At 37.5% G+C, this 23132-nt stretch overlaps 1 protein-coding gene across 12 annotated transcripts in view; it reads left to right on the top strand.

The window, feature by feature from the left end:
- LMO7 (LIM domain 7) overlaps nt 1–23132 on the top strand; it is a 195444-nt gene that overhangs the window by 148121 nt on the left and 24191 nt on the right. For 10 of the 12 annotated variants that reach the window (XM_045567643.1, XM_045567637.1, XM_045567641.1 and 7 more), the window contains 5 exons: nt 653–682; nt 8342–8459; nt 10502–10644; nt 11912–12344; nt 14008–14313. In XM_045567643.1, coding sequence (XP_045423599.1) covers nt 653–682; nt 8342–8459; nt 10502–10644; nt 11912–12344; nt 14008–14313 — 1030 coding nt within the window. The remainder of the gene's footprint in view (nt 1–652; nt 683–8341; nt 8460–10501; nt 10645–11911; nt 12345–14007; nt 14314–23132) is intronic. The other 2 variants (XM_045567642.1, XM_045567640.1) reach the window with 1 other exon arrangement.

The raw sequence follows: 23132 nt of genomic DNA, 5'->3' as shown, positions 1-23132 counted from the left end.
TCTAACTATATTTAGACTTTTATTCTCATGTTCAGGCATTTCTGTAACAGTCTGGTTATAGCTTTGGTGTTGTGTGGTGTTCATATTTTTGGGGGTGAAAGTTTCCCTTAAAATATGGCATTGCAAATTTAATTTAATTTAATTTTTGTTTTTGACCTAGGCTTCTTGGACTATCATTTTGTGACTTATTTTTATTTATAGTTTAAAGTTCAGTGCAAACTTCGATAAAATGCATGAATGATGGTTGCTATCTGCTGAATTTTACATGTATGTAATTGTGGCCATTTAGTTAATTTGAATTATGCAACTTGCCTTTTTGAATGTTCAGTTTGTTGCACTTGAGGATGGACAAATCTGATTAGGTTGAATAAAATTAGTGGATCCAAATCTAACTTCTCAGTTCCTGACAATAAGAAGCCTTTTCTGATGGGATTTGTTGGCTTAGAGTAAATTGAGGAAACCCTTCATTTTGCTTAATCTGATTTTCTTGAGATAGGAGATTGAAAAGAACTTGAGACATGAAAATATGGTTGAAGAAGCAACCTTTTGAGATTTATCCATCTCTAGTTAGAGTATTAAAGACACTGAACATTTACAAGCTAAAACAAATGGAAAAAATGACTTTTTAATTTTTGGTTTTCTGGTTTCTTAGACTCTTTCAAAAGATTTATGGTGAGAATGGGTAAGTTTTGTGGTTCACAGTTAAAAATCTGTCCACATTGTTTGTTTTTTGTGTGGCTTATTATTGCACTTCTATCTTGGCATGTCACTAAATGGGGATGCTGTATGCTGTGCATGAGATTTTTAAAACAGGAAAATTTTATTTTGCAAACTAATGGTAATATTTCTGTGTCTCAGTGCCCAGTGCATGAAGTGCTATATAACTAAATAGTTTTTGTTTTATTAGAAACTTAAAATTCAGCCCCATCCCTTTTCCCCCTTTTTTGAATTTAATGAGTTGATTAAAAGTAACAAAAGCACTTGCGTTAAGATTGAGTATATGTATTTGGTTGCGACATAGACTAAAATTCTGATTTCTGGATGTTGAAGGCCAAATAACCACATTTTAGAAAATCTGTGATGAAACAATAGTATTAGCATTTACTTCAAGGTTAGAATGCACACAGTTGATATTATGCATATGCTCAGCTCATGGGGAGTTTGTTGATGGGGATGCATTGATCTTCCCTAAATGGTATTTGGAAGTATTTTCAAGTCCTCATTGGGGCAAAAAGTTATAACATGGCTGTGTTTGTGGAGCAAATTTGGCCTTCCGAAATTAATATCTCTGTAGTTTCCAGTCTTATTACTGAAAGGACTATATCTATAACCAATTCTTTTTTTTTGGCCTACTGTTGTTTAATTCTGCTTACTTGATAGACAGGATAACATTATAATTTAAAACTATCTGGAAATATTTTTCACTTCTAGAATAGCTGAAATTTAAATGTAAATCATTTATTCACTCTTAGTGCGAAATCACATAGCAATTATCTTAATATTTTCCGCCAAACTTTCTGTAACTTTGTGAATCTAAGGGCTAACAGTTTTTGAGCAGGAGGAAGAGAATTTAAAGATGTCAAGTATTTTAATCTGCCTAAGCCTTAGTACCTAAGTATTTTTCCCGACAAGGGTTTATTTTGTCTCTAAGACTCTCTAATTTTTGATAGCTTTTTATAATTTTGGTAGTTCAGAAATCTTGGAAGCTACTAAGACTACTATTTAAAGCAATATAACCATTCTAGATGTCAGAAGTGTAGTTGTGCCATGAACAACTAATTGCAAGTATGTCTCAGCTACTGATTTTAAAAATCCACTTCCCAGCATGCTTTTGATATGCCATGTAAAGGCACATTGTACCCTTTTGCATCTCATTAGCATGATGCTTAAGCATTTGCTCTTCTCAGTTTATCATGAGAAACCTGTTTTAACTTGATTAAAAATCTCTGCAGCTTCAAGCATTTTGAATTCTAACCTTCGGAAGCATTTCTATTTGTAAATATGACTTTATAATGTAAGCAGCTCTCAGGAATAGTTATTTTTCTTAAAGGGGATACAAGTACCCAGAGTACAAGTATGTGATGGGAATGTGAACATGTACGACCATCTCAATGACTGTATATGTTCTCCTTGGTGAGGGGGTAAATTATATGACTAAGTTAAGAGAAGGAGAGAGAAACCTAAAGCAAAAGCTCAAAAAGCTAAGGATTTTTCTGGATTATAGCTAGCGGCAGCAAATATTTTTTGTACACTATTCTAAGCTAGTTGTTTGGATACTACAGTATTTGTTTTAAAGACTGTTTTGCATGTAGTTTAGTGCCAAGGTAACTACACAAATAAAGCAAGATTGTAAATTGAGACTGAATAATGCATGACTTTTCAAATAATGCAGAATAATATGAAAGTGTCTTCAGAAAACTCAAGTGTGTTTTAGGCCACTTGAAATCAAATCTATCATATAGGATTTTTTTTCCTATAGTCTATCAGTTACCAATGCTTTTCTTAAGTTGATCTGCTGCAATGAAAATAAAATATAGATTTAAATTGGATTAACTATAAGCTTTTCATCTAGAACTTGTTTCATGTTTGTGTTGGGTGATATTTCTCTGAACATAATGTACGTTGTCAAGCTTGGCATACTGACCTGGAAAAGCATTATTGCTCAACATCTTGTAAATGAAAAATAACTGCCCATAACACAAATGCTTTCTTTTTGGTAAGGACCAGGTTAAAGAGAAATGTGCAATATGTTTTGAAGTCTTAGACTGTTATTAATAATTTCTGGCTGGCTTTTCATTTGACATTTAACACCTGTCAGTTTGTTTATTTTTAGCAAGATGCATTGTATGTGGCTATCATTTCTCGTGTGTGCTTTTGTGTTGCATGGATTTATGTCTGTATGGTGTCATGAAATTGGAAAATGTGAGTTTTTTTCTTTGGCAGATGCTATTAATGACACAAATGTGTTGTTAGGCTATATAGAAATAATCTTGTAGTGTGATTAAGCCATTGAATCTGCTGCCAGTATCAACAGGAAATGAATACTGATTCAAGATGAAGTTGTAATGAAAGACAACTCAGACACCTGTATTTCACTTACAGCTTTGGCTGAAAGAATCTTTAGAATTTTAAAGACATATAAGATAGCAAAAAGGAAGGGAAAATAAAGCTGATATGAGTTACTTTCTGGGAATTTTTTTCCCTGCAGGGGATATTTGATAATATCCGGAGACATTTTTTATTGTCCTAACTGGGCAGGTGGGGGTGTGTGCGCTACAGGCATCTACTAGCACCTTCACAGCCAGGGTTGCTGCGAAAGGTCATATAATACACAGGTGGGTTCCATGTACAAATAATTTTCTGGCCACAAAATGTCAATAGCGCTGCTAGTGAGAAACTCTGATTTAGACTATAAATCTACCAATCAAAAATCCTCATTACATTGCCTTATTCTAGTTTATGGTAATTCCAAAGCCTTGTACCCAGGTTTTAGCATTAATTGCTCTTCAGAGAATTTCTATAGTACCTAACAAAAATATATTAATACTTAGAGGCACATAAATAAACACATTCACATCTCCCTCTGAAAGTTGGGGACCTTTAAGTTAGCATCCTGGAATTTCTATTAGCTGTGCAAGGCTATCAGTGGTTTTTGTATTTGGGAAGATTTGCCACAGGTTCGTTCTTCTTAATCCCTTACTCCTTAGTTATTCCTCTGTAAAGTTCCTGAAATTACATTATAAAATGAAACACCTTAACATCAACCAAAAAGTGCCAGGACCATAGTAGGTGATCTGCATGGTGGGAGAAGAGAATAAGACTTTTAGTGATCTTGTTTCTGTGATTGACACCTTCTTCCTTAAACATTCCCTTTCTTCCTACCTTCCCCTTAAATGCTATTTAAAAAATTCTATTCAACTGAAAAGACAGGATGTTTGTATTTTTGGGAAAAATACCCAAATGCAGTTCTAAGTTGAAGCCTTACCAAATAAGAAAATAAAAGTGAAACAGGTACATTTTTTTTATTTTTCCCTTTTTTTTTTTTACACACCTATTTGATTTTGTCTGTAGAAGAAGCAGGTAAATGAATTGTAAGAGAATTATGATGTGATTTGCCAGCAAATAGCCCCTCATTCAATAAAATGCACTAGAGCTGTGCAGTCTTCCATAGTTTTCCCAAATAATTTTCCTGACGCTATCTTTGGTGCTTATCTCGATTCTGTGAAGTAGATAGACGCTAGGTGTTATCTGCATTTTAGAGAGGTGGAGAGAGAAACAAACATTGCAGCTTGCCCAAGGACATATAACCGGTGAGTGGTAGAACTGGACTAGGGCTTTGCCTCGTGAGATAATCCACGTAGACTACTTGACGGTGTTGCCGGCACACAGTAAACTAGCTGAATAAATATTATGCTGTTAATGCTGATAAGGAAGGAAAGAATTCTTCATGATCTGGCTGAGAGATTCCTGTACTCCAAAAGTTCTAGGTTTTATCATGACCTCTCTGATTTGAAGCCACTTGGAGAGATAGCTTTTGGGAGATCCCATGCAATCATGTTTGCTTTTATAAGAATTGGTATACCGCACCAAATGGTTTTAAAGATGCCATCAACACAACCATATCCAATTCTCATAATAATCCCTTCCTCACTTAGCAGATGAGAGACTGAAGCTCAGAAGTGAACTGATAGGTTGGGGTGAAAACTGGTGCCACGGCTGGGCCTGGAGCCCTCCCCTCCTGCCCGGTTCCCGTGCCTGGCTCTCTGGGGATGATTTTATACACGTTAGGAAACAAATTGAGCTCACAGGCCTGCCTTACACAGGGACTTGTCTACTCCAGATTGTATTTGGCTCACTTTGTTCATACTAAGGACCTCCTGTGTGCCAGGCTCTGCTCAGTGCTGGGGTGCACGGGAGAAGGATGTAGCCTCTACCCTTGATTGAGCACGTTTTGTGGGCAGACACGTTAACGTTTCACAGTGCAGGAGGATGAGGACTAGAAGTGCAACCCTGGGAGGTTTTGGGCCAGTCCAGACCATGTAGCCCTCCTTTCAGCAAAAGATTATTAAAATGTTAGTATTTCCATTTTTGTTCTGGAGTTTACATAACCTCATGTGTCTAGACTCTTCTTGTTCCTTAGTCCTGAAAATTTTTTCCTGCCTCCCCTTACTGAGTCCACTGTAGTATTAGCTCAAATAGCTTTATTCTTTGCAGTATGATTTAAGTGAATTTATAATCTCAAAGTCACACAAATCAGTTTTATATACCTAGTTAGATAGATTACATTAATAGATCCATATATATTCATGTATTTCCTCACATATTATCTCTATATAATTTATTCCTTAATATTCCCTAATAAATCCTATAAAACTTTCTTTATAGAACTTTGGATAGTGGTAATAATCTCACAAAAGGAATTGGAAACACTTCAAATATAGTATATTTTTCTTAATTAAATATGACAAAACCTACCTCATTCTTACTACAGATATTAAATGAGTATATCCTTCATGCCTTGTGCTGTGTTAATGTGTTTTCCTCCCAAGCAACATATGACTTCTGAGGAAGGTAAGCAAAATGTGTACATATACTTGTGCACTATATATAACGTAAGGCTGAGTGTTAAGTACTATGAAAAAAGTATAGCTAAAGCGTTAGGGGAATTGAGAGAAGGGACAGACCACTTTTACTATGGAAGAGCTAGGAAGACTTTATCAAAGTGGTAGAATGTTGTCTAGATCATTAATTTAACACACTTACTGAGCACTGACCATGGGCTGGGCTCTCTTAAACACAGCTGATATGCCAGCAAATAAATCAGTGAAAATTCCTGCTTTATAATCTTACAGGGCAAGCCAAGTGATATGTAAACAAATACACACTTCAGATGGCAATAAATGCCACAGAGGTAAAAGGGTAAGGAGGAGGGTGAGCCAGGGAAGAGGAGCGTTCACTGTTTCTTGTAGGGTGGTCAGGGAAAGAAACCCTGAGGGAACGTTTAAGCAGATGCCTGGAAGTGAAGGAAATGCCATGTAGATATTTGTATGAAGAACATTCCCGGTAGATTGAAGAGCAGTGGGAGTGGCAAGTGGTTTGAGCAGAGCCAGGAAGCCGCTTAGCTGGAACAGAGCAAGTGGGAGCCTGGTGTGGATGAGCATGGAGGGAGGGAGGGACCAGATGTTGTTGGCCTTGGAAGAACCTGCTTTTAACTCTAGTGAGATGGGAGGAAAGTGGTAGGTGCTGAGTAGAGGCATCCATAATCCTAGCATAGTCTGAAAGGATCTCTCTGGCTGCTGTGTTCAGAATATGCTGTTGGACGGGATGCCCAAAGAAGCAGGGAAATTGTCATTGTAATCCAGGTGGGAAATGGGATGTGATTATTGTAATCATAATCATCCAGGTAGGAGATGCTTGGCTCAGGGTGAGATGGTGGAGGCAGTGAGAAGTGGTTGTGTCCTAGATACATTTAGAAGGTAGTGTGATAGGATTAACTGATGGGGTCAGTTATGATGTGAGAGAAAAAGAGGGATCCAAGATGACTCCAAGATTTGTCACCTCAAGTGGGGAAGGATGGAGTTGACTTTTACTGAGATGACCAGGTTGTGGAGTGGACAATCATGTTTTTAGTCTGTGTCAATTTAAGTTTGAAATACCTGATAGACTTCCAAGTGGAGAATGCATAAAAAGTTGTATGTACCCAACCAGAGTTTAGTCTACAGGGATCCTGAGGAAGGAATGCATTTAAAAAGGTATATATTCTGGTGAAGGGCTTTTGACTTGGAGGGAACAGCTGAGGAAGGACCTTCACTGGCCCCGGAGACTCGGTGATACTTTATGAAGCTATTTTGGAAGTCCAGGTGAGAGTTGACTGTACTGTGATCTAGGGTGTTGGCAGTAGAGATGGAAAGAAAGAGACACTAAATGAGAGGACTTGATAACTAACTGAAAGTGGGGAGAAGGAGAAAACAAAGATGAAAAATGGTTCTTAAGTTTCAAATGTGGATGATCGAAGGGCAGGTAACAACATTAACAACCACAAGAGGGAAAGCAGGTTTGGGGACAAGATCGAGCTTAGCTAAATCAACAATAGCCATGTGTTTTAGTGAGGTATGGTTCACAAAATCCCTTCTAGATATTATTTTAGTTGGTACTTTTACAATTGAAGTGCCTAGGAGATATCCATACAGAAATGTTTATTCAAGTAGCAATTGGAAATGATTCAAAGGAGGAGCTGGTCCTGAGCTGTAGATTTGAGAGTCATTTTCATGGAAGTTATAACTGAATTTCTGAGCTAGGTAACAGCATGTGTGATATGAAAAATGTGATGGCAAAATATTGAGGAAGGCAGAGTTTAGGTGCCCAAGAAGAAGACGTAGAGTTACTTAAATAACTAAAAGTATAGTCAATTACAGTGAAGTAAAATTAGAAGTGTAGTATGGTAGATCTATAGGAGAGAGCGTTTTGGTTACCTTACCTTCAAAAGCTAGCGCTCTCTCTCATTTCGGCCAGTTCCTGAGTACTCAGACCTAACCTTTCTCCTTCCCAGAGACCGTCCTCAGGTCGTCTTCTCCCTTTCTCCTCTGGTATAGTTTCCCAACCCCTGGTGTGTGCGTGTAAACAGCATAAAAGTGCCTGTGTCCAACACCCCACTCTGTTCACTAGTTTCTACTGTAGATTGTGCTCTTCAAGAGCTAAACTTCGCTATATCCTCGGGGAGGTGTTACAAGTTGAATGCATGAAAGCTGTCTTAATTTTTTAAAAAAGGCTAGAGAGGTAGTTATAATAGGCAGTTAGAAACTACCAGTGGTGCTTTGAGAACAAGTCCAGTGCAGTAGTGGGGCAGATCTTATAGAATCTTTGAGAAGCAGCAGCACATTTATTCAGGGTATTGAACTTCAGGAGAAAATATCAGGTAATCATTAAATTATTTAATAAGTGCACAGAAAAGGCAGCCAAATCTCAACAGCTTATCTTTGAGGGAGGTAGAAAAATAGAGATGATTCTAGTGTGACTGATAATTATTTTCTAAAGTAATCCTTTTATGCATTCACGTCTGTAAATATGAACACTAGACTATGTTTTATCAGACTTGTGCAAAGTTAATCTAACCATTTTGTGAAAAATCACACTTAAATTGAGCGCAAGGCTCTTGTTTCTGCATTTTGGAAAAAAAAACACCATTTATCTTTGTAGTGCTACTTCTGTGATACTATCACTGAAGCGTCTGGTTAGTACAGCAGAAATTTAGGTGGAATTTCCAAATATAAGTCCAACCTTCCAGTTTTACCCCTAAGTATGGTCATATGAACTTTGGTAACCATGGGTATTCTTGTTGTAGGAGTAAGTCCATGAGTGATGTCAGCGCAGAGGATGTTCAGAACTTGCGTCAGCTGCGTTACGAGGAGATGCAGAAAATAAAATCACAATTGAAAGAACAAGATCAGAAATGGCAGGATGTGAGTATTCTTTAGGATGGGAGAGGGGAGAGTGTATTAGACTTTGCTTCTCTTAAAAGAAAGTCAGTATCCTTTACAAAGATTTTAAAACTTTTTTGGCCTATTACTGTTGTATATTTTAAAGGCCATTGTAAAAAAAATATAATAAGATGTTTATCTTCTAATAAATAAAGGTGCTTCCTGGTGGTATTGTTAACTTGTTTACTTATTTTGGTGGTTCAATTTGGGGTGTGAATATTAGTTATGCTTAAGATGGGAAAAGACCTTGCCAAAGTTTAGGGATAGAAGAGAGGCAGGGTCTAGCACAGCTCTTGGCATCAATAGGGAGAAAGGAAAAGAGTTCTTAAGAGTTAATTAAGGAGATTTGGAGAGAAATAAGTAGTATGACCCAGAGTAATATTTTGGCTGAAGGAGTCATTATTTAATATGAATCAAAATTAGGTATTTTCATAAGGCTGACATGTATCCAGGTGTTTGTATAGATGTAGACTTGATCTTTAGTTTTGATCCTGAAGAAAAAAGCTTGACTTTTTTTGAATAGATTGTTATAAACGGAAGGAATATAAAGAAACACAATGGATAAACTATTGTACAGAGCAAACCCAAAGGAGTTTAAGGACAACTCTGTGGTAAGAGTTGAGTGGTAACATGAACATAGGGGCCGGATATAGTAAATCTTAATTTTCAAAGGAATTAAAGTCTATGAAATGAAGAAGAAACTCCTGCCTTGGCTAAATTTTTAAATTCTAGTGCTTTTAATTGGGAACTCAATTTAATTGTCAAGAAACAGTAATTCAGTGTCATTTGGTCAAGATACCTGGTGAATTTTTTGGTATGAAAATAAGTATTGAGGGGTTATCCATTAGGTTAATTCAGATGAAAATTCATGTTAGTTATCCTATGGGACTAAATGCACACTCCTTTTGTTCTCTCTGGAAATAGTTTATAGGGTTTCAGGCTGTTTTTAAAGCAGGAGTGGATCTGTGGACTCCCGAAGGGTATAAACCAAACTTACTTTGTATGCCCTGGAGTGAGGTTCAGTTTAGTCTGAGACATTGAATATGCTTCTGTTTGGGCTGGAATGCCACTATCAATTCTTAGCATGGCATTTCTCTATTTTGGAGACAGAGAAGTTTATGTCTTACAGCCCTGGGTGTCAGAGCCAGCCTACATTGCTAGGGACAATTGAAAAGCTGAATTAGATTGTCTTTAGGGTCACCCAGCTAGGTTAGACTTATGTTCCTGGGGATATGGTTGGCTTGTTTCTGCAAGATATTCTTTAATGTCCCAATTTTTATGGACTTAACCCTTTTGAAGTCACATACTTGGGTCTCACCTCCCTGGTAAAGCCTTTCCAAATAAACTCTCTCCTTCCCGAGGAGGAATTGACCATTCTCTCCTTTGGACCCACCACTCTCCCATGCAATTGACCATGCTCTCCTTCAGACCCCCCCACTCTCTCTGTCATGCTTATTACTGAACTTCTACGTGCATGTCTGTCTCTCCCTTCTAGACTCAGAGTTCCTCAAGGAGACCCACATTTTATTCCTCTGTGTATTTACAGTCCCTAGCACTGGGCTGGCCTCAAAGTAGGGCTTGAGTTTGTGCTTGTTAAATGAAAGATGGACTGTGCATCTGTACTTAACCATTACAATCATGTTTCTGTTTCGGTCTTACCAGTGAAAACCGTAACAGCCAGGTTTTGGGAGTGAGATGAAAATGAATTTGACACAGTTCCTGATCCATCTAACCGGCACCTAATTACAAGCATTTAGCATTCTTTGTGAAGTGGGCAAGGAGGCAGGCACTTTCTGGGAAAACAAAAATGGGGTCTATCTTATTAGGTCAGGTTTGCCAGGCAGACACATGAGATAAAGGCTTGGTACAGAAACGCTGGCTATAAAAAGCAAAATTAGGGCACCTTGGCATCAAGTTGAAGTGAACAGTTTCAGTGATGTAATAGGATACTCCAGTGTGCTGTCGCTGCTAGAAAGGGTGTGTAGAAATTCAGGTATGCCCGTGCTGATGTGATTTTCTGTCAGGACCTTGCAAAATGGAAAGATCGTCGAAAAAGTTACACTTCAGATTTGCAGAAGAAAAAAGAAGAGAGGGAAGAAATTGAAAAGCAGGCGCTTGAGAAGTCCGAGAGAACCTCTAAGACGTTTAAGGAAATGCTGCAGGACAGGTAATAAGGCTGAATGCATCTCATGGTTGGAGATGCCATTGTTAGATATTTTTGTGTAAGTATAGTATGACATAAGTGCTCACCAATATTAAACTTTAACCAAATATGTAATAAAATGTTCAGGATTTTGCTCAGGTAGTACTGGAATAGTGACTTAGAGTAACCAAAGAAATGAGTACTTAAAATAGGATATGCATTATTTCTTTTTATGTTGTGCATTCACATGCAGAAGTGGTTGGTGCTGGCTGTATTTGATACAGAAAATATACTACTCTTTACTCTTTTAAAGTGAATTTAGAATGGAATAGTGTAATGAAATCAGCTGTCACTTTTAACTAAATTGTGTAAAACATACTAAAGTTCTTTTTCATGTTTAGTGGTGCAATTCAGATTATATTTTAAAGGAAGTTTATATAAACACGAGTATGTGGGGTTTATTCTTTATATTGCAACATAACAGTATAAAGATCAAATTTAAACTTTCCTATAAGGTAGTTACTATGTGAAACCCTAGGATATTTACAGGTTAGAGAGAGGGCAAATATGCTTTTAGCATAATGTCAAAAGGAAATATGCTGCCAGGTGAAATTAAACAAAGCTCCTTTTGTGCCCTAAAAGCCAAGGAGAAGCACAGTTTCATTCACTTAAACACAATTCAGTTTGCTTTGGAGGTAAGTACTTCTTTCTAAATGGGAGAAATAAGGATGCTTCATGAACTTTTCTGTAGGTATGAATGGTGACTTTTAATCTATAATAATTATCCATGTAAGTTCTGTCAAGCTGTATGAAATAGTATACTTACTTGATCTTAACCAAAGCCAGAGTCTGTTGTAGTGTTTTATTTTATTAAATTATTATAGACTTTATATAGGAATAAAAAAGCTCACAATGATGTCAAGGAATCCACAACTTTGGAATGTTGAAATTGGTTGTCAATTGTATTTATAGCGTTTTAAATATGAGAGAGTTATAAATTTTTGTGAATAATCCCTTATTAAAATATCCTTATTTTGTTATTAAAATCTCTTCACCATAAAAAAATCCCTGTGAAATATTTGAAAGCCTCTTTAGTAAAAAAGTCAAGTTCTTATAACCTTGGTTTTGGCATTAAAAATAAATATATGCTTTATTCTATTAGTGTTGTGTTGATTATTATGTGAAGTCAGTAGTCTTTTTATTCTGAGTCCATTTTATATGTTAATTACTGTCCACCTCTGTGTGTCCAAATGTGTAACTTTGTGATGATGGTGTGTTTCTTTTTGTTAAGGGAATCCCAAAAGGAAAAGTCTACAATCACATTGAGAAGGAGAATGTATTCTTATGATGATGTACTGAATGAAGAAAACCTACCTTCTATACTGACTATGTCAGAAGCAAGTTACCAGAGTGACAGAGTAGAAGAGAAAGGAACAAATTATCCTACAGAAATTCCTAAAGAAGATTCTGCAACTTTTGCAGAAAGAGAGGACGATATAACAGCTGAAATTCAGCTTCCTTCTAAAAGCCTGGAGGAAGAACAACACCCAGTCTCTTTGTCTGCTCAGCGTTCACTGAGTACACAAATGGCGTCGACTCGTGTTTCAGCTTCCCTCCCTAGAAGTTACCAGAAAACTGATACAGCCAGGTTAACATCTGTGGTCACACCGAGACCTTTTGGCTCTCAGTCAAGGGGAATCTCATCACTCCCCAGATCCTACACGGTAAAAAATGTTTCTAGTTCAGTTAGTCTGTTCCGAAGAGCAAAATGTTGGTGGAACTTATGCAGAGGTTGGAGTTATATAAACTGGATATGTAATACGTACATAACTTATATGTAAGCCAATTCTATTTTATGCCAATTTAGATTCAATGGAAATGTAATGCTTAAGATATAGAAATGATGCAGAATGTATTAAACTTTAAATTCTTTGAACGTAGGGTTAACACATTTAAAGAATGAATAAGATATATTATAAGGCATAGCGTTATTTCTTAGTGTCATATTTTTCCAAATATAGCTTTTATGAAGTATTAGGTTGAACAATATGAAGTTGCCAGTGGTTTCTTTTTGACATACAAAACATTAATTTCATATGGTTTAACCTAAACATTTTCAGGTTAATTTTCTGAAAATTGAGAAAATTGCTTTTTCCTGATTTCCCACTTCATGAGAACTTGAAATATTTGAATATAAGTATTAAAGTGTATCTTATCGTTCAAATATATGCATTTCTATATATATATTAGGATTTTGAAGGATAATAGAATATTGATGTTTTATTCCTGAGAATGAAGTGGTACCACATATCTGACAGTGGGTATGTTCATCTGAATTATGTGAAAGGAAACAATGTAGTTTTAAAATTAATGTTCAAATTCCTTTTAGCTCTGCTAATGTACAATCCTAAAACCTAAAATAGAAAGTATAAAAAATTGAGTATTTGGGGTGAGAGAAGCCTACCTACACTAGCCAGGAAACTCCTGACCATTATATTAAGGAAAATATAGACATGTTTCACATATAAAAATTATATGACAGATACCATTAATCTAGTAAAAAGACAATTTATAGACTCAGAGAAATATTACCAAAATATAGATAAAGTATAATATCTCTAAGATATAAAATATTTCTACAAATTGGTAAGGAAAAGATAAACACTAGAAAAATGGATATAGAAAACCAGTGGCCAATTCAAGGGAGAAGGAATTTAAATGGCTGATCACTTAAAGCACACAGAAGCATGTTCTGCTTCATCAGAGCAAGAATGAGGTGTACGACTCTTTACCCATCATATTGATAAATATGTAAAGTGTTGTAGACATCTAGTGCAGCAAGGATGCAGAGAAACAGGCATTCTTATATGTTACCATGGGAGTGTGTTGTTACAATTATTATTTTTTTTTGGAAATTATATACATAAAACTTTTGTTCCAGCAAGCCTATTTTTATAAATCTGTGCTATAAAAACAAAAGTGCCAATCATAAAGATATGTGAGTATTTGTTGCAATATTTTTGAAAGTGGCAGAAAATTTAAACAACTTTAAATGTACATTAAATGAATTAATTGTTGATGTCCATACTATGGCATATTCAGCAATTGAAGGGACTGGTTTAGAGTTCTGTTGACCAGGAGTGATATAAGTGCAAGTTTCAGAAGTCTTTATGTAATATGAATACTTTCGTGAAAACAATTCTCTCCACTACATGTGTATATCTGATGGTGTGAAGGACAAAGACCATACTCCAAACTTTTAGCAATAGTTATTTTATTGTGGGAGCTATGTTAGTTATTTTCATATTTTAAAAATATTAATTTAATAAGTTTTAAAACAGAAATGAAGGTAAGAGTATATCAAGCTTAAAATGTTTTCTTGCTTAGATGGATGATGCTTGGAAGTATAATGGAGATGTCGAAGGCATTAAGAGAACTCAAACCAATTCGGTCAGTACCTCCGCACAACACCTTGAAGTCAGCCAGCTTGCTACGAGCTCATCGAGCCAGAAGGAGGCAGCAGCAGCAGAAGATGTGATGAGGTTGCCCTCTCCTACACCCTCCTTCTCATCTCTTTCCCAAGACCAGGCCGCCACTTCTAAAGCCACACTGACTTCACTATCTGGCCTCGATTTAATGTCTGAATCTGGAGAAGGGGGAAACTCACCCCAAAGAGAGGTCCCAAGATCACAGGTGAGTTTGGATCTTTATCATCCATGGCTCAGACACTTACATATTTCAATCTGGAAGCCTCTAGGCGTTAGAATCTGGGCTGATAATGTGGAAAATGATATTGCGGTTTTTTTTAACAGATCTTGGAGAAAGTAGGTCTCTTCCAACTCTGAGTTTATAGATCAGATAACTCTTGTGGTAAGTGTGTAGAAAGACTTTATGGACCAGTCTTCTTGGGGTTTGGCCGGTGTTTTCTCTATTCCACTTTTCATTGGCTCTTGCCTCATGCTACTCGTGCCCTGTAGTACCAGGTTTCAGGTGTGGGAGTCACTGAAAGGTTTTAGCTGCAGATCTAGCATACATGTGGGTAATAAAAGCCCCTTCCCAGGGGAATTAACTGTCCACAATGAGAAATTGGTGCACATGGTAGGTGCTGGCCTCTGGGGACATGATGTTTCCATTTCTGTCAGCTTAACATTCTAGTGACTTTTTTTTTTTTTTTTTTTTTTTTGAGACAGAGTCTCACTCTGTTGCCCAGGCTGGAGTGCAGTGGTATCATCATAGCTCACTGCAACCTCAAACTCCTGGGCTCAAGTGATCCTCTTTCTTCAGCCTCCCAAGTAACGGGAACTATAGGCACGTGCCACCACACCCAGCTAATTTTTTATTTTTATTTTTTTAGAGACAGGGTCTGGCTATTGCCCAAGCTGGTCTTAAACTCCTGGCCTCAAGTGATCCTCCCACCTTGGCCTCCCAAAGTGCTAGGATTACAGGCATGAGCCACTGTGCCTGGCCTCCAGTGAATTTTAATGCTAATTAATACTTTAGAATGTCTAGAATTTTGGATGGCTCCTTATCTCTTAATGGGAATATTGAGGCTTAGTTGCAATATGATAATTGTTTTTCTTAAAATTTGGAGTCCAAACAAAATATACCATCAGATGAAGAATGACTGGAGGCAATTGTAGTTTTTATTAAAATCCTAATAAATGCCTTTTCAGAGAATTATCAGTTAATAAATGGTATTTTGGCCTACATGTAAAACATACTAAAAGTGTTTGTCTAGCAAACAGAAAGCTTCTCTCTTTTAGAAGAGCCGTTGTTAGGCAATTTGATACCTGTATGAACCCCTTAGCATGGAGGAGTTTTTGTGGTTGTTTGGCTTGTTCTAGAATTCCCTGTTGCCTTGCAAAACATTAATTATATACCTTAACCTGAGTTACACATGAAATAACATTATGTGAAATAATGTAGCATATTTATTTAGTATTATTGGAATTTTATTTGAATAGGAAAAGTTTAAACTGTTTATTCCCTGATTATAAGGAACTCTGTGCTTTAGAAAGTTTGGAAATGCAGGAAAGTATAAATAATAAAAATCACTTGGTAATTCTGTCATTTAGAAATGATTGTTAAGATCTAGGTATATTTCTTTCAGTTTCTTTCAGTCATATTTACAAACATATATCTAAAAACAATTTCTTCAGCTTGATAAGATAATTAGTTGTGAGTTATTGTTACATTTGTAGAAAATTAGAAGTCTATAATAAGCATTATAAGTCTCAGTGGTTGAAACCAATAGTCCATGTTATACTTGGGGAACAAAAGGTACTAGTGGATGAATAATAAAAGCAGAAACAAGTTGTCTTTTCTTTTTATGGACTTGTATGTTTGCCTTCACCTTTTCAAATAACAAATTCAACAAACAGCCTGATTACTGTGTTGCACATTAGGTGTGAGTACCTCCCTCGGGGTGGCAGCTGACTAGTTGCATCCTTGGATTAAGGAAAAGAGGCTAATTGTGGCACATGGGTGTGTCCCAGGTTATTGCAGTTTAGAGGAGCCTAAATTAATGTGGTACTCTTTTAGCTTTCATCATTAATGGATTTATGGTCCTTTGTCACCAAACTGGGAATCATATTCTACCAAGAAAAACTAGGCTTTATGTAAACCATTGGAGCCATTGGAATTCTTCAACATGATATATTTCACATGGTGACTTACCTATCTCTGATGCTTGCTGCGTCCATTTCTGTGCTACTAGGGAAGTCTTACTTCCCTAGTAAGGGAAGCTACTTATACAGTACCACCTTGCCCTTGTTTTTGAGAAGGAGCTCACTGACTTGAAAGAAGGATGCAAATGCATAAAACAGCTGATCAGCAATATGTGTAGGGTATTCTTCAATACTCCTCCAAACTCCCCTTCAAACTCTATAAGTCCAGGTGTGCAGAGAACAGCAAAATCAAAAATAGGGTGTGGCTGAACATCTAGATGTCTTGGTGGCATTCTTCAGGTCATCTTTGTTACCTTTCTTACTTTACTTTTGCTGGTAATGTTCTTTCGTTTCTTCCTCCAGAATTTCCCTTGATGTTATTCCTTTCTATCCTGGCTTCCACTCCCCTAATTCAGGCCCTTTCCCTATCAATGCACATACTTTGTAAATAGTCACAGGTGTTTGTGCGTGCTGCACAAGACCTCTGTCAGGATAACTTGCCTGATGTCAGGCTGGATTCAGTAATCTCTCTGCTCCAGAGTCACCAGTGGCACTGTGTGGCTTGCTGAGTGAATTTTATAGCACTCAGGGAGAACTGCCATCTCTCCTGCCTGGCCCCAGACTCCCTCTGTAGTGCAGTAATAGCTAACATCAGAGTGCTCACCACATACCAGCCAGGCTTCTCTAGGCATTATCTCAGTTGATCCTGAGGCAGCGCTGTGATGTCATCAACAATCCTAATGATGCACTATCATTATTATCCCCATTTTATAACCGGGAAAATTGAGGCATAGAATAGTCATGTTACTTGTCCAAGGCTATACAAGTACTGAATGATGGAGGCAGGATTAGAACCCAGGCAGTGTCACTCAAGATTGCCTGTATTACACTATGCTGTGGGAAAGAGAGATAATCCAACTATGTTAAGATTGCTTACTTTTTCTTGGACACATCATATACTTTCTTGAACAATCATATATATTTGTTCTTATCATTTCCCCCATTTGAAAATGTTAATTTCACACAACTCTGCCTTTTGAATACCTAGCGTTCCTTCAAAGCCCCGGAGGACTGCTTCCTTCATGAATCAAGATATCACCTCCTCCTGGTTGGAATTGAACTTCTCACTCTTGAAAGTTTCACTCCCTGAATTCTTTCTTGTTCCATGTATATATGTGTGTGCCTCGTCCACTGATACTCTTTGTGCCTTCCACAGCCTTTACACATAATTGACACTTAAGTATTGACCAACTTGAATTGCATTCAAGGCCTTGATTACTAAGCTGAAGTATGAACTTGATCCAGCAGGTAATTTAGAGTCCATACTGGTTCTTTAGTAGGGAAATTTTAAGATTGAAAGGTGTTTTAGTCTAAACACTGTGATGTTCCACAGGATTACTTTAGGGAAGCTAATTCTGGAGGTAGAAACTAGTTAGGAGCCTATCACAGAATTTCGATAATAAGGTGGCTTGTGCCATAAAGAAGAAAAAGCATAATGAAGGAAAGAACTTAATATGGCTTTATTTAAATTCTGCCCACAGGAATTTCCTTTCCATCCCCATTGCTGAGCTGGGGGTTTTATTCCTCTCTCTTCCCTTTCCTCCCTTCTCTTGTGGTTTTTGCTTTTTTCCTCTGCCTCCCTGGCCAGTCCAGCCTTCCAGGGCCGTTCTGGGGGTGACCCAAAGCAAGGGGAGTAAATGAGTTTTCCCCAAGTTGGTCTACCTACAGGTTTCTATTTTCTGCCCTTTCAGATCCCTGTGCTCTCAAACCCCATACAGACTCACCTTCCAGAGCCTCTGCTCCAGATTTTTAAAAGCAGTGTGCCAAAGTGGGGTGATACATATGGAAGGAAGGAAGCTTTTTTCATGTCCATTTCGTGATCCTAACCCCGTTTTAAGTTCCCCTTTCAGTAGTACCCAGGGCTTACCTTACCATGGTTTCATACTGTGCATTTTGCTTGCCTGTCACTAAACCCTAATCTCCATGAGGGCGGGAAGCAAGCCTATCTTAGCACAGTGCCTGGATCTGAAAATATTCGCTGAATGCTGACTGAGTTTTCTTGGCTTTAGAGCTAAGTATGTGAGCATTAAATAGGATTTTCTTTAGTTGATCTGGGAACTGCTTAACCAGCAAGTGTATTATATTTAACGTGTTTCCATGAGAAAAAGAAGGCAATTACTGGGCATCAATCATGTGTGCCTTGGCACACCTTTAAATGTTTCATTTAATCTTTCCAGTAACTTTGCAAAATAGGTGGTATTATCCCCATTTTTACCAGTAACGTTCTTGGTATTTTGAAGTTATGTTAACCTACCCCAGGCTGGTGAAATGCTTACATCACAGCTGCAATTTCTCTGACGCTATATATTTTTTGAACTAGGATGTGCTCAAATTTGAGGACTGCCTTATGTATAGCCAAGACACCACATGTTGACTTATTTGAACTTTGCTGTGTTTTTAGAATTTTAGAGCCAGTAGGGACTGAAATATCTTCTGGACCATAAAAATAAAAATCTGAAACTTATCAGAACTGAAATGTAGAGTTTGGAATCTACCAAGTAGGCAGTAAGGAGCTACCAACTCCTTTTAAAAGAGGGTGTGATATAATAATCAGCATGTTCTGTAACTATAGTTCTGGCAGCTTTGTGCAAAATGGACAAAAAAGGGCTGGAGGCAGGAGACCCAAGTAGGAGATGACCACAGGCATTTAGGGAACATTGTGGCCTGAACTAAGATGAAAACCTGAGGGAGGATGGAAAGAATGGGGTGATTCAGGGTGGATTTATGGATTGTAGACACAGTAGCACTTTGCTAAATGTATGTGTGTGTGCTGGAGAGTAGGAGTATAGAGATTGCTGTGTGGAATTGGAGTAGGGAGCAGTGGGGAGGAAGGAGAAAGACCCAGAAAGAAGCTGGTGTTTCTAACTTGAGCAACTTGTTAGCTAAGTGATGCAATTAACCAAGATGTGAAAAACAAGAGGTGGAAGAACAGGTTTGGGGAGAAAGATAATGAATTTAATTTTGGAATTGGACTCACCTTGAAGATGTGGCAGTGAATGAGGTTACTCAGGAAAGCATGTAGTCAAAAAGGTGGGAGACTGACTACGGAACAACAACAAAATGAAAATAGAAGAGAAAGAGGAGGAACATGCTAATGAAACTGAGCAGTTGCCAGAGAGATGAGAGGAAAGACAAGAGAAATTGGGATAGTGGGTGATCTCAGAAGTTCTCAAGAGCAAGAATAGTTGGCAATGCCTAGCAGGATGAAGATGGATTTGGAAGTTAGAGGATAAGCTTGGGATGGGATGTGTAAAAGGGTAGGGGTGAGAATGCCACCTGCCTTGGGATTGAGGATTGAGTGGGATGGAGGATGGAGAAAGATTTAGATACATCTTTAGTGGAGGAAGGTAGCTAGTATCAGAGCAGGGCCATGATTTGAGGGCTACTCACTTCATGTTCTCATCCCAATAAGACCCTGAAAGAAAGACACTAAAGAACCATATGTACATAAATTCAAAGATGATGTATTTCCTCTGTTTCTCCTGATTTTACGGTCCAAATATACTTTTAGTGTTAATTTTATAAACCAAGTAGGCTTTCTTTAACTCAACACATTTGTCTAATTGAAAAAGTTTGAGGAGAATAGCAGAGTCTTGTAGTTCTGTTTCATCAGTCTGACAGTCGGGGAAGCAATCTGAGCTCTCGGTGTGTACTCCTGTTCAAGTTGTACCTCATTCGAGGGAAATTTTTATTTTAAATGCTGAGATGTTGATAGATCACTATATTTTATCTTTTCTGTCATGGACAACCGAAACCTCTTGGATAGTTCATTATCAGTCATCAGGAATCTAGGTGTCCCCCGATAAGTTATATTCCTGTTCCATCCAGTTCCAGGGTAATTCTCTCATTACCATGTTCTAAAGCTCTGATCTTTTGCAGAATACTCACTTGGCAGAGAAAGATCAGGAAGTAGAAATCCTATCTGAAGTCATTGTTGAACAGTTTATGTTTGAATATAATTATAGATATGTTCCCCTGCAAGAAGCCTCAGGGATAATCTAATATAAGCACCCAGGATTCCCCAGAGATGCTTCAAGTGCTGCCGTAAGGGGAAGGCCACACCCGCGGGGCTCTGGGACTCTTACCTTGAAACTACAGCCACCCACTTTAATCCTTTCTATATATTGGTTTAAGGGAGAGGTGGTCTACGTAAGACTTTCATCTTTAAGTAGGTTATTTAAAACCAAAACTGAAAACCAGTGTCTTCATGAGAGAGAAGGCTCTACCAACCTCAGTGACATGCCAGAGGTCACCTGGTTATTACAGAAATGAACTTGTAAGTGCCCGGATGATCTATTCCTCTGTGCCTGTGCATCGTCCCAAAGACTGACACAACAGTCTGCCAGCCTATAGCCACCGTGAGCCTGTCTTCCCTGTTAGCTGTCAGAGAGGTGGTTATCTGCCATTTTATTTAGTATGTTCAGATAGAGAATTATTTCTGAAGTAAGAACAGCTCTTTGTGGGACAATTCTTCTGGTCTAGTATAATTGTGAGACTCTTTCCTCTATAGCTTAAGCTTATTTTCTTTTCTATTATATTAGTAGAAAAGGATAATGTTCACTTACCATCTCCCACAAAGTATTCTTTATGTAGTTTGAGACTTTTTTTTAAACTACATCCTGTCTTTTATTCTTCAAGCTAAAGAGCCATCAGTATTTTGAATCTCTAACCCATCATTTGTCTCTCTTCCTTATATAGCAATAGATTTTTTAACTTTAATTGGCTTTAAGTCATTTTTTTTTTTTCGTTTTGCATGAGAATGGTGAGGATGACCACTTATTTTCATTGAGTCATCTCTAATTTAAGTATATGGTGGTTTGGCTATGGAATAGAACTAACCAGTAATTTTTTCTGTTCTGAGCAGAGTTTTATTTTTCAGATTGCTGCTCATCAGGTGATTATTAACCAGTGTTATGACTATATCTGGATTCCCACATTTAAACTGCTTTGCAAAGGGTTTATTTCTGAAAACTTTTCTATATTATTAGCTACAGCTTTTTTAATTGCTTAAAAAATCCCATACCCACTGAAGAGTCAATAATTATTTCTTGAGAATAAGGATTATGCCTAATTCATCATTATTTCCCAAAGTGCTAAGTATTATGTCTTATGAAAAATAAATAATAAATATATGCTGGACAAATCAATACGTAAATAGCATTATAACATTTAACTTCTGCGTGTGTATCCATATAGCATAGCAAGTTCTTGATCCTTTATTTATCAGTGCCTTCCTTTGCTTGTCTTCCAATTCTTGTCTACTGTCTTAGTCCAGTTAGTGTTGCTATAACAGAATATCTGAGGCTGGGTCATTTATAAAGAGAAGAGGTTTATTTGGCTACATGATTCTGGTGACTGGAAAGTCCAAGAGCATGGCACTGGCATCTGCTCAGCATCTGCTGAGGGCTGTGTGCTGCCTCAAAACATGGTGGAGATGCAGAAGGGCGAGTGTTGTGTGCAAAGACACCCAACACAAAAGGCAACCTTGCTTTATAACAACCCACTCTTGTGGTAACTTATCCATTCCTGCTAGAGGGAGAACTTACTTTCCAGAGACTGCATTAACCCCTTCATAAAGGCAGACCTCTTAAAGGTACCACCTCCCAACGCTGCCATATTGGCATTTAAATTTTAACATGAGTTTTGTGGGGGACAAACCACAGTATGTACTATCCCAGTTTTTCTCAGAATATTGTCATTTGGATTTTAAACTTGTCTTATGATTAGAAAAGCTTAGAAAGCTTTCTGGATTTCCCAGTCGGCCCTGGGTTTGAGTTTAACTGCCAAATTAAAATGGAGAAATTGGTAAGTCTTTTTCTGGAAAGTAAAGTAGCTTTAGAAAGAAGTTTGTTTTTTTTTCCCCTCCTCCCAAACAGGTAGGTCTAAGTTTTTTATTAGGAAGCAAAGAACTAAAATGCTAGCCTACTAAACTCATTATATTAAAATCTATATTTGTTGTTTACTCAAAACGGAACAAAATGTATAAATTATGAAAGATAAATAAGATTTTCACAGAGATAGTATGATGTAAAACTTGAAACATTTGGTCTGGAAAATGGTTTAAGAAAGTCCTGATGGAGATGGAAATACAGTCTGCCTTTTGTCCAAGAAACTATTGTTCTTGGGCTTATGGGCTGAAGTTACTTCAAGAAAGTCATGTTTGATGACAAAGGACAATTAATGATGAAAGCTGAAAAGAGTACCATGTTAATTTAGGCTCCTCTAAACTGCAATAACCTGGGACACACCCATGTGCCACACTTAGCCTCTTTTCCTTAATCCAAGGGTGCAGCTAGTCAGCTGCCACCCTGAGAGAGGTACGCACACCTAATGTGCAACACAGTAATCGGGCCCTTTGTTGAATTTGCTATTTGAAAAGGTGAAGGCAAACATACAAATCCATAAAAAGAGAAGACAGCTTGCTTCTGCAAGCTGATAAGATTGATAAGATAATTAGTTGTGAGTTATTGTTACATTTTTAGAAAATTGGAAATCTATAATTAGCATTATAAATCTCAATGGTTGAGACCAATAGCCCATGTTATACTTGGGGAACAAAAGGTACTAGTGGATGAATAATAAAAGCAGAATGTCTCAATAGGGACCTTCTTGGCATCTTAGTGATTAGTTCCTTGTGGGTGACATAGTTCTGCATTTTGCAGCATGTGTAGCAGCTAAGCCTTTGCCATTGGAGCCTCATGTGGCATTTGGTCAAGCAAAAATACCCTGTCAAACTTCAGATGCACACTAGGGGGGTGGCACCAGTCCTAGATGGATGCTACTGGT

This window comes from Lemur catta, chromosome 13 (assembly GCF_020740605.2).
Source record: "Lemur catta isolate mLemCat1 chromosome 13, mLemCat1.pri, whole genome shotgun sequence".
Taxonomy (NCBI): domain Eukaryota; kingdom Metazoa; phylum Chordata; class Mammalia; order Primates; family Lemuridae; genus Lemur; species Lemur catta.
Note: the sequence above shows the minus strand (reverse complement) of the source record. Positions and strands in the feature narration are given on the sequence as shown.